Consider the following 13,180-nt stretch of genomic DNA (forward strand, 5'->3'; position numbering starts at 1 on the left):
AAGAAAATCATGACAAATCCCTAAGTATTTATGTGACACAGATTACAATTCTATTCTTACATGCATATATACATGTAAGTGTATACAAACATATGCATGCATATGTATATACGCATGCCTCTGGACGTACATACATACTGCAGAGAATGCCCAGTTTATTCACTGCATTCATTCATTCTTTCAGAAGGCTCTTACAAAGCGCTAGAAAGTGCAATGGGGTGAACAGACGTCAGGTCCTCTATTATTTAGAAAGTTCCAGTACTTTCTGTCTGGATTATTAATCATAGTGAAATGTAGTATCACACCTTTTAATCTTCATCTCTCTCCTCACTGAGGCTAAATCAATCTTCCCAAAATCTCTGTACAGCCAGCCCTAAGTGTTGCTATAGCATGATAAATGCTCAGCCTCTGATCAAAATATCCTACATTGCAATCGACAGGACAACTGCAGCTGGAAGAGTAGCCGGCATATTTTCCAGTAGCTTTGTTTATGAGCAAGAATTTTTGTTTGAGAAATCGAGCCACGAGCGAGTTAACTGAAGCTCCCATTGCAACAGAATGAGTCCGCTGAATGTCACACTTCAGCTACAGAGCACCTGGCTTCCTTGCAGCACCTAGTTGTATGTCCTGCTAGTCCTAGAGTTAGGACTGAGTATTGCCTGGAGTTTTGGTGAGTAAGCTAAGCCTCAGCTGTCAGTCACTGAAGGAGCTGCTCTTCCCTAACCTACAGGAGATCAGATAAATCTCTGGGCTGCTGTTCCTGTCCTACCAGCAGCAGAAAGATGCCAGCAGTATAGATTCCATATGCTCACCAAACAGGCCAAAACTGAGATTCCTGTCCTTTGGGAAGTAACAAATATTTCACAAAGGTTTCATTTTGAACTGAGCTCAAAAGCTGGAAATGGATTTATCTCCCCACCAAAAGAAATTCTAAAAAATGTAATCGCATTTGATTGGAACGATTTTCCTTTCCACTTTAAAACCATTACACCATAAATTTATCAGCTAGTATTAAGTCTTTCACTGAGTTTTTTCATGTGACTAAACAACAGCTTCTCTGGTTGGCAAGGGAAAAATAGTGTGCCTGTTTGCCATGGGCTAGCCCCAGTGGGTGAGCGTTAAAATCAAACCCTCAACCCAGCATGGAAGAAAAGGGAAAATCAAGTAAAGCTGGCAGCCATCTGACTTAATCTTACAGAGATGATCGAAGATGATGTGCCACCCAGCCAGCAGATTCTGCTATGTTGTCAGCTTTTTGCTTGGTGGGATGCCCTGACTGAAGATGGACAGTAAGAGACAGAGTCACACATCATTCAAAATACTTGAGAGAACATTAACAGCCACATGCTCAAGGAACAGAGACATAAATACACATGTGCTGCGTTACAGCCACAGCCTGCAGTTACGCACATCCACATTTTAAAGGAGGGAACTGGGAAGCTGCATTATGCATTCAAAAAAGTGAAAATCATCTTTTTACAAAGACATTCTCATGTTTAAAATATCTCTCCATTAATTATTCATCAGCTACGACAATATTACTATTACAGTGACATCATCTGTTGAAGGGTGATGTGTAGAGACGTGCAGATTGTTATACTCTTTCCAGCATGCACATGCTTTACTTGAACAACGGTATCTCTTTTCTTCGTAATACCCTAAATGATCACACGATAATTACAAACACACAGGTCCTCAAGATCTTGAATTTAGTGTTCTCTTCCCCCCACACTGTTAGAAATATTTAAGAGGTTCTAAACCCAAGATCTGAGAAGACTGTGTGAATGAAAAGACAGAGGTTAAATATGCCACTTTTCAAGTTCAAAGCAATTAGTTTCCACAATCATTTACAAAAATAAAAGCCAGTAATCTTAGAACAGCATAAACTTCCCTAATGGTAGCAGCAGTAGTGATTTGGGCTTTCACTTGTGGTATTTAGATGGTTTCAGTGATGTCTTTCAAGAGCTTTTAGTCACATTACACATACCAAGGCAAAACTTCCACTGAAGTTAACAGAATTCCCATAAAAATAAAAGAAAAGGGTACAGATTTTAAACTGCAGAGGTTTTTTTTACAACTCTGGAAGTAAACAGAAGATATTAGTGCTTGTAAGGGGTGCTGTGCTCTAGGACTTGGTAGCAGAAGTAAGGTCCTAGAGACAGCTGGATCACCTCTGCAAAATGAATGGGATTTTTCTACTAAACTGGAACAGGACCAGGAAAAATAAATCCCAAAGCAAGTAAAATTAAAAACACCCCTATAATGTGAATTCCACTTTCTAAGACAATTGTAAAAGAATAATTTTCAATGTAAACTGGCTAGAATTTCATCACTCCAAAGGAGTTATGTCATTTGCATGACATCACATGCACACCTCATTAAAATCAACAGAGAATGCCAGATTAGCGTAAATTATATGCATCAAATATTTCAATTTTATGTATTCTACTACTTCTAACCTTCTCTCATCAGTTTCAATTTCACGTTTAACTAATATAAATATGCTGAATTTAACCCAGTCTCCAGCAATTTCTGGACAACAGTTCAGGGACAGAAAGTGTGAATTTGGAGACAATCCTCTGCCCTTAGAAAACTGAAGATCAAAGCTGAGGACTCTGTGAGCTTTCCTAAATAAAGCGGATTAATCATACTTTCAAAGTTGCTTCTTTTTTGGGGCAATGTGTTTTTCTAAGGTAAATTACTTTTTAGATTTTTTCCATATCAATATCTCACACCAACCTAAATTTGAATTTTAGTGGAGTGGGACTTTGGAAATTAATGTTGAGGCTAAAAACATATCACTAGTAATACACCAGGAAAGGCACAGATAAGACTCCCCAAATCTTGAAGGCATAAAGACTACTTAAAGAGTTAGGAGGAATTAAACCCAGACTATAGAGACAAAACCATTTGAAAGCGTTTACAAGAGCTGAGCAAGCTCAGATGCTGGCTGCACTTGCAGCATTAGAACATCACCAAGAAATGCCGAACATATGGTGTGCTGAGAAGGGAGCACCACCGGACACCAGTGGCAGTGCATGACGCTTGCCATACCAATAAGATTTTTTAAAAAAAATAATACTTCCACTTGCAAGCAGACACAGCAGGAACACAGGGGATCATGCTACCCCAGAAAACAAATCTTCACGCATACAGCATAACACAAATACTTGGCACTACATAGAATTGATACTAACTTGGCAGCGGTGTTGGTTATGACCTAAAAGAAGAGAAAGAGAACAAACAACATCAAAACCAACCACACAGAAAAAGTCAATAGTTTTTAGAGTGCAAAGGGCAACAGGTATTTACAAAAGCTTACTAAAGGTTTTTTTCAGACCCTCTACAAAAAAAAACCCAGAAGTATGCCTGAGAACACCAATATGATTAAGAAAGGAAAAAATGTAGGGATTATAGTTGATCCACTAGGACTTAGTAGGGTACCATGGCATTTTGGCTGACCCTTGAACATGTTTTTATTGCTGTGCATCCCTGAAAATACTGTTATCAAAGTGTATGGGGGCAGGGAGTGGAGGGAAGAAAAAAGCATCTGCAGAGTATATTCTCCTCTGAAAATAGCAAATGAGTAGTAGAGATTATATTCTTCACTCGGATACTAAATATTCAGGGATGAAGTCTGTTCTCCTCGGGCCACCCTCAAAGCTGGTATTGCAAGATTGATTTTTTGGTCTTTTACATGCTGGAGAACAGCCAAAGAATATATTGGTAGATGTTTTACATCTAAAGCTAAGGAAAATGCCTTTGTACTTAACAAAGTATTGGCCTAAATTGACTGTACCTATGTTATGCCAACAGCGGTGTAGCCAATTAACTTCAGAATAGTCATTTCTAATTTATTCCATACGAAATGAATTAAGTCCATGCATTATGTGTTTTTTTTGGATATCTGTATCAGGATATTTTATTCCATCTGGTATGTACACAGTATGAAAAAACTGTGTGAAAAAACGTTCATGCTACATCCTGCTTCGCTGCATAAACAAGAAGTGACGGAGACTTGCACAGTAATTCCAAAGAAACATAAGGCCTATGATGAGTTTTGTATGATGCGGGCCAAAGCTGGGAATAATGAACAGATAGTGTGCTCAGACTGTAATATTATATTATTTGCTAGTAAGTCTTTCTGCTGGTTGCACCTATAGCATTAATAGGCTACGACATTTATTTTAACTTAGTTTTTTCAGAGCTTAGAATACTGGATTTTGCTCTTATGTTCTTGGGTGAAGTAATTCATCACATTTTGCAAAATAAAGAGGAAGAGAGTCCAGGATCAGTTAACAAACATTCCTTCTTCTTTAGCTGCACAGAATGCTGTTGACAGAACTGGGTGCTGAACCTTCCAACTTGTTGCTGTAACGTTTCTGGACCTGGGGTTGATACAAAATACTGGACAGCAATGTTATACTGTTAGAGCGACATTCAAAGTGGATTTGTCTGCCTCTGCTTCTGCCTTGCAGAACCTTTGCTATTACTGCCTCTTTTTACACACAGTTCTTTTGCATTGGCTCATGCAGCTGCCTTTTTCATGACCTAAAACACTGTAATGAGCCAAAGCTGCAGTAAAGGCTTTGCACTTCTGCATTTCCATGGAAAAAACAATCACAGATCACCTTCTGCAATTACTGTTCTTCAGACTTTTAGATTCAAGAATATTCTCTTAACTGTATAAACCCTACATTAAGCCAAATATACCATTCTGTTACAGGAACCAGTACACTGGGCTGTAAGCACATCAGTGATGCTGTATCCGTTTTAGGTATGTGCAGGACAGCTGGGTACTCATTTACAATGAAACATAGTATAATAGTATCATTTTCTGAAGTGGACTCTGATGCCTGCTTTAATCTTCTAATCCAGGCCTCTGCCTTATACATAAAATAATATTTCAAAGGCAGAACTACCATCCCTAAAATACACCTTAATTAGAGGAAACACTTGTTTGCATATAAAAGTATGTTCAAAGATAAAAATCATTACATGCACACACCAAGAACAGCTCAACAGCCATGTCTCTAAAGATTTTTGATGTGAAGAAGCTACTACAGCTTCCTTCAAAAAGAATAAAGCCTTACTTCTCCTTATGCTTAGCATGAGATGAGAAAAACCTCTCCAGTTCAGAGCCACACATTATTTTAGTTTGATTCTAAATACGGACATGTATGAAACACCCAACTTGCTACTCAGAGAGGTCACACTAAGAAGCTAGTAACCCAAGCCACCTGGCACGTACTTGTGGGACAGGTATTTACTGCCCTTAACCTAAAGTGTGAAAAATAACTTACACTGGAATGAAAAAGAACCACGTTACAAGCTATGACTCACTCTTCGTATTTATTCATACTCCCCTTTCCAGAGCTTTCAGCACATCAAGTGCTGCACTCTTAACGGGCCACCTCTATTTTTCACCCTGGGCCAGAGTGATGAAGCTTTAATGTAAAAGTGTATCAGAAAAACAGATGCTTTGTTATTCTCCACAGATCAAGGAAATAATCTCAAAAACAATTTCAGCTTTCTGATAGCATTTTCCAAAGGGTTTAGCTAAACCTCCAGCAGGAATTCACACAATTAAGTTTAAATGATTTGGTGAACAGGACGCCAAATGGAAATATGAAATATACCTTAAGATCAACCCCCAAACCTGAATCTTATAGCTTTTTACCATACTGCTAAGTGCATGTCCATGAATGCATAATAAATTCACAGTTTTGAAGCACCATAATTTCATAATCTTTACACAGAATCTCACGCTGTACTATATGATAAGAACATCCCTGCCAAAGTCCTGAGCTGATTTTGCAGACCTTACAGGGCTTTCCTTCTACACGCTTTCACATATATCCACAATGAGATCAAGACTACCATGGATGACACCAAGCCCCAAGGCGGTTACAGGTTCCATGTTACGCTCCACAGGGCATCAGGAAAGATGCCTCTCACTTCATGGGTAACACTCCAGTGGGAGTGGGAATGACAGGGTTATTGAACTCAAAATTTTCTCTGCATGTAAACAGAGATGTACAATTTTCTGCATCTCAGAGGAATAACCTGAAGAGACACATATACTTAGTAGCTCTGGGCTCTTTCATCTTTTCAGAATGTTCCTGGGCTGCAGGATAAAGGCTGATTTTTTTTTAACAGAACATTTAGAGGATTTCTCATAAATATACTTGTTGATCAGTGCTACAGATATTACAGGCAGATAGACAGCAGCTCCCTAAAATTTTGTTCAAACTGACAAAAAAAAAATATCTCAGATGGTTGTTCAAAGGCAGAACCCTGCTTTGTAATTCAGTGCACTGCCACAGGCGTGCGCTAACATGTGTACATGTAAAGGAGACATAAAACAGAAAAGCAGCAGAGTGAAGACAGTGAAGAAGTGTTTTCTGCAGGTACAGCTTCTCTGCAGCCCAATAATCACTTGTCATATTACATAGTCCTATCGCAGTGCCCTCTGGAATCAACAGAATGGTTCACATTGACTTTGGTGAGTGAGGGGTGCAGCCGTGTTGTAGTTTTGAAAACAAAGAAACAGTCAGAATGCTGAGCCATCCGAAACAGAGCCCCTTCCCCCTTTACCCCTGCAGATGTTCAGGAGGGTTGTAAAGACAGTGGGAGAAAGATAACGAGATACACTCCCGGGAAACTTTGCATATTGAAATAAGACAAGGATTAGTTCTCCTCAAGAAAACTGTAAATTAAGAGAGAAGCATTCTGAGGTTTATTTTGCTGATCTTGCTTACTAACTGAAATTACTTTCTTCAAAACACTAATTGCCTTTCTTAATTATCCATATGAGAAGGAAGGATAGGATTTTTTCAGATAAGTTAATTAGGATTGTTGGGTGCTCAAGAGAGTTACAATGAATCATCTAAAACCGCTTGAATCATCTAGAATATGTATAAATGCTCTTTTATAAGGATAAAATATCCTTAATTTGCTACAACTTAAAACCCCTTGGTTTTACTCTTATAAAGAGCTTCTGCAATGGGATATAAAGTACTTGAAAATATGCGTTTGCTATCAGACCTTGACTGGATGGCTGGAATTTTCTGGTTTCATACAGCCAGTCCCTAGTGTCAAAAGTACACCTTCCCCCCATGTTTAATCATAATAAGAAATTTATCTTCAATTTAAACAAACACAAATAAACAAACTAGAGATTTGTTTGCAAATTAGTACATGAAGGCATAGAAATTAGGAAAACCTGTTTCTCGTTGCTTTTTCTCATGTATTGTAGTCCAAGCTCCTCACTTCACAAACTGACTAATAAAACAGTTCATCTGCAATACAGTAACACTGAAAACCTTGACAGCATGGGATCAGACTCCCTGGGCAGTATTGGGAGATCATTCCTTGTGACATACAAGCCAAGAGCACAGCTAACGGAAGTGAGACAGACAATGTTCAAACCAGAGGATTCAAAATACTGCGATCCTGACTCACTTTACATAGGAAAGCTAACACATTAAGGCAGGAATTATAGCGGGATACTCCACTAGACTAGCATGTCAGACTTGCTGGTCAAAGCAATTTCTCTTTAGGAAGGTACCAGATACCAGATCTGTTTTATAACAGCTTCTTTGACGGCTGACAGTGATACTCGGCTCTGTGAGACTGAGTGCGTTAGTTTAAATCGCTAAATGCCAGAACCCCGAGATGTTCACAGTTACTTCAGTCTTAATGTTCCTGCTCGTGCTCTGGTGGCTATTGCCAATCCATATTGCAATTCAGATCCCAAAGACGGAGAGTTATTCTGCAATGGTACTGTGTATGTGTTTTGGGGGTTACTGGAAAATTTAATGATTGTTTGAGACCTTAATCATGATTACTAGACAAATGCACAATCGGGTAGGTACTATTACATTCATTTTTTCAGCAAATCCATTACTTATTAAACTATTAAATATTTTACCACGTTACCTACCCTCTAGGAAGTCCACCTTCCGAAGCCCTTCGGTTGAGACTTAATTTATGCATCTCAGCCATTTCCCTTAGAGTGTCTGCTGAGTAAAGGCCAATAGGGTTGTTATACTGCCTTGCAGGGCTCAGCTGGTGTATGGGACTACTGCCATCAGTCAATACAGGGCTTAGTTTGGAACCTAGGTTACTCTTTTCAGGTGAAATGTCAGAAGTCACAGACTGAGAGGACATGGAAGATCTAACTGTGGTAGTCTTTGAGTAGGAAGAGCTATTTGAAAAGCTGATCTCTTGCTTGTTGAGGTAGCCTGAAAACGTTCCGTTTGTTGCTAAAATACTACCCATAGGCCCAGTCGCCGTGTTAGTTAGAGGACTGAAGGTTGTTCTGTTGCCATTGATTTCCCAAGCAGGTTCCTGTAGTAGCAAACATGCAGGCCAAGAAAAGAAAAAAAGAAAAGAGCAATCATAGAACACATGCAAAAATAACATATCTGCAATTACTGCTTTCTAAACATATTGATAAACTTGCAATAAATAGGTTGGGGCCAAAGCATCCAACCTTTCAGGGAAGATTTTCAACACAGAAACACATTGTTTTAAGATAAGGAAAGCAGAGCATACTCAGGCATTATTTTTTTTTACTGGGTTTTAGTTGGAATTGACAAGTAAAGAAGCTTAACATTAAGAAAGCATTTGCTACTAGTCAACTTCATAGCAATAAGTTTATATAAAGACAACACTAATAATTTCTAGGATAGTTAAGAAATAGTTAAAAAAATGTCTTGAGGTCAGAATCATTTGAGATAATATAAGTCATAACATAAAAGTCAATGCCCTTATTATAAAAACATAATGATTCTAAACCACACCATTCTATTTTCCACGAGTACACTTCAAGTTATTGAAGGCCACACATTGCATTGCTTTTAGAGGCTCTGGCTCATGCTAATTAGGCCATGCAGCACGGTTAGCAGATAGACCAACAGGACTTGAGAACAGGTACTGCTCAGCGGGTAGGATGCTTCTATCCTGATCATTTCTGCATAATTTCCACTTGAAGGAATGTGTGCATGAGTATGTAGATGAGGAGCGTATGATCCTACAGCCATGTCCCAGATAATATTCCTAACGAGGACAGCAGGATGTATTGTCTTAGTCAAAGTCACAGGAATGTCTCCTACCCCATACCCATAGAAGTCTGTGCTGGTGCTCAAATTAGGAACATTCCACCAAAGCCCATCCTGGAAAACTGTAGTATATGCTTCAATGTCATAAAAGATTTGCTATTAATGCAGCTTAGTGAAACCAAAATAAAAGGTAATATCAAAAAAGAAAAATACTGCTTTTTCAGCAACACAGTGCAGGAAATAAGTTGTCACGTGGGTTCTGCGGAAGTTTCATGTAAAACTCATGCTTATGTTGCCTAAAACACCCCATCACTGCTTCAAGCTTATTCTGATGCAAAACCATCCAGAGCTTCCTGGGAAGCACAGAGCACCTTTAGGGTTAAACTGCCTCACTTCCTTCCAGCTGCTGGCAGCTGCAGTGACCACAGCCCTATTATGCTTTCTGGAAGTCTGCCTACACGCAGTATGGACAATTTTATGAAAGAGGAATAAAAACCACTCTCAGGGGGGTCATTTTATACCTTTACTCTCAGTTTTCTTACTCTTTAACTTCTAAAGGCTCAGTGACCTCAACATGAATAGCAAGATTCTAATATTGATTAGCATCTTTTTAATGTTTACCTTTTGAACCTAGCATCCCAAGTGCTGGAACTCATTAGCGCATGTTTTAAAATAATGAATGATATAGTTCCGAAAGCTGTTTTATTCTTCACTTTTGTTTGTAGTTACGTACTTCGGATAAAAAAAAAAAAAAAGGTATAGCTGAGGTACCCCACAAACTATTTGAATGCTTGGCAATTTACAGATTTCCCTGGAGCCATGATATCAATTTGTATGTTATTTGGGAATCTCCTGGCTCCAACCAAACTTGGGTTACATTGATTTTGCTACAGGAGAAGGATCACTTCAGCCTCTCCCTCTGGACCTAGATACGCTGCAGCCATAACTAGTACCCAGAGGTGGTGAGGCTCACAGTTAAGAGGCCCACCAGTAATGCTGGCAGCATGCTGCAGTCCGGCTCCAGGGGACAGGGACAGGCAGGGGACATTACCCTGAAGAAGGGATGGAGCCCCAGGGAAAGCCTGTACAAGAGCAGGTGGCAGCCTGCAAGTGAGATTTTGCCTCCTTCGGGCTGGCGCTGCTTCAGTCTCTGTCTTTAACACCTTACACACATCTCCCCCACAGTCTTGTATGAAACACTGGCCTGACAATAATTTGGCCTTTTGATTTTCTACTTTTGCTAGTATTGGTTATCATTAATGTCATTTACCAATTCTGATACTAAGGTTCACTAGAAAAATAAATATTTTATATTCTCCTCTTGGATTTTTTTATATTGCATATTTAAGCTTGGGGAGATTACATTTGAAAAAAACAAGACAATATGGCCTGATTAATTAAAATTAATTGCTATGCTCCACGCCCCTCCCCCCCCAAAGGTCTAAGGATATAATTAATTATAATGTTAAATACATTGAATATGTTTTGAAGCAAAAAATGTAAGGCCGATAAAATGAACGGAGACTATTTTTCTTAGTAATAAACAGGAAGAGATTTTAGCTGGCATTAATAGCTGCCTGAGGCCATAGAAATAGATAATCCTAAAAGCGTTTTTCAGACTATGCCTTTTTAAATAAGTATATTAGAATTACATACTTCAGTCATTATACCCTGACACAGCGAACAACTAACCTTTAAGTGGCCTACTGAAGCTTTCAAGTATCATTAAACAAACAGAAAACAGGGATTCTCTCTAAAAATGTGATGTAAAAGAGGCACAAATGCACAAGGCTACATTCATAAATTAAGTCACCACTTGTGCAAATGAGTTTTACATGCTAGCAGAGAGGGACAAACCAAGTATTTTAAAAAGACTTCAGAAGTAGTAGAGAATAAAAAGGATATGCCAGAGTTACATTTGTTTGTTACCCTGAAAACTGTGGCTTTTATCTAAGTTAACTGTGGGTTTTCTTTCTTAAGCCCGTAATAAAAGGACATACAAGGAGATCTGATTATAAAGTATCAGTTTCGACTGCTAATGAGAGAAATGCCTGGTTATTTCCTTAATCCCAAAGCATTTTCATAGTTTTGGTGTTACTGGATGCTAATAGTAGGCAAATGGAAAATTATAGAACCTCCATAAAAAATTATGGTTAATGATTTTGTTCACCTTTATGACATGAATGGAGTTTTGCTTTCAGTCCTCAAACAACTTCCAGCTGGAATACCAGCATGCTGGTAACTCAATGCTAGAATTCCTAGGGACCCAGCAGTGCCAGGTTAGCGTTCTCCATTTTAAAATAATATTCATGGTAGTTTTAAGGTAGTTGTTTTCCCTGCGTTCAGGGGGAAAGGGATGAAAGAGGAAGCTTCTAAAGAATTACTGCCCAGTAATCAGCTTATTTAGTGCTTTCCTTTTGTGATTGACAAAGAATGTCTCATTCCATTTATTCCCAGTAGGGTATTTTAGAATTTTTTTTCCTCCAGTTCAGTGGCAAAACCAGATCAATGCAGCATTTCTGAAACCATTTCTGAATGTGAAGGTCAAATTTCTAATACAGAGCAGCAGCACGGCTTTTAGCATTACATCACTTGAAATGCAGCCAACAGCAACAAACGTTCCCCTGTTTCCCATCTCTCGGTCATCCCATTCTGTTTCAGCCTCTGGCTGGAAAAGCAAGCACAACATCTCGAGCTATGCAAGTGTGATGCTACCCTGCAGCCGACCAGAAGAGGAGGCTCTGACACCGACCAAAGGGCTCCTTGCCTCGAGAGCAGGCTGTGATCCTGCAGCAAGCCCTTACTACTAGGGGGAAACTGCGTTTTACTTTCCCAGTGTAATAATGTCAGTGAATGAGCTTAAAACTGACAGATGTAGAGGAGCCTCAAACATTTAGGAACAGAAGGAAGCTATGCATCAGCTCAGTTTCCATTCTGAAAAATTATTATTTTCTTTATAAATATTCAATTTCTATGAAAGGCAAATATTCCTTCTTGTGTATCAGAGAAGTGAGAAACAAATTTACATCGGAAGACAAACCACCGGTTTTTCAGGCCCTCTTCCTTTGGCAGCCCATGTTCTATTCATCTATTGCTATAACCATACAATCTTCATTCACCTTTTGCACTTCTGGGAGAACAATTTTAATGCTATACTAATGAATTTGACCTCCCAACGTGACCGTGAAACAGTTGTTGCTTTAAACTTTTTTATAGAAAGAAGAAAAAGGAGGCACCATGGCATTAAATTACTCTGCTCAAAGACATCCAACAAATAGCTTTTGGTTCAGGCAGCTCTTTCATCCTATGCTTTAATTAAAAGTCAATCATCTCTTCACCTGTTTTCTTTTAGCCACATAGGTTCCCAAATTTGGCAGGAAACAAATCATAAGCATTATGAGATCCTCACTGGGACTCTGAAATAAGTGTGTTCAATACTGTTTCATAAATGGGACAACACATGGTCATAGCATTAAAATTAAAGAGGCTGTCTTAATACCTTTATGCAGAGGAACAAATGTTAAAGCTATGCTTAGCCTTAAAGCTTCAGCTTGAACATTTTGAACTGCACCAGGCTGAATCTTCACCTGTATTTTCCTTCCCAAAAAGCTGCAAGAACTCCTTCACTGATGATGGATTAGTTTCAAGCCCTTGGACTCATACTAACTCTTATTTGAATGCTTTCAGCATGAGTTATGCCCTTTCTTCCAGCTATACCACACCCGTGCAAAAGACTTGACTAAATCTTTTGACTAAATAAAAAAGATTTGACTAAACTAAGTAAAAAAAGTTTCAAGTTCAAGATTGAGATGTCAGATAAGGGAATAGTGAATCTGCAAATCAGTCAAACTTGTATTTCTAGTAATGGCCCTACAGCCCAGCTGATGCCATACTCATGGTTGCAGAACCTGTACCATCCATAATGTTGATCAGCTCAAGAAAGTAAGGAGAGAATTCATGTTACTTGTGGAATCTAGAAAAATTTCTATCATGGTGAAGAACTCTGGGGTTTTTATACCTTCCTTACATCTTTGTAAAAGAAAGTATCCTTATTTTTCTAAAACACAAAATCATGACCATAGCAGTCAAAGAAGAAATACATGCTTGAAAATTAG

The 13,180-nt window shown here is 38.7% G+C and overlaps 1 protein-coding gene across 4 annotated transcripts in view; it reads right to left on the minus strand.

Moving 5' to 3' along the window:
* LDB3 (LIM domain binding 3) overlaps positions 1-13,180 on the minus strand; it is a 94,856-nt gene that overhangs the window by 23,042 nt on the left and 58,634 nt on the right. For 2 of the 4 annotated variants that reach the window (XM_080402848.1, XM_080402847.1), the window contains exon 5: positions 3,198-3,220. In XM_080402848.1, coding sequence (XP_080258974.1) covers positions 3,198-3,220 — 23 coding nt within the window. The other 2 variants (XM_080402850.1, XM_080402849.1) reach the window with 2 other exon arrangements.

This window comes from Falco punctatus (genome assembly GCF_963210335.1).
Source record: "Falco punctatus genome assembly, chromosome: 9".
Lineage (NCBI taxonomy): Eukaryota > Metazoa > Chordata > Aves > Falconiformes > Falconidae > Falco > Falco punctatus.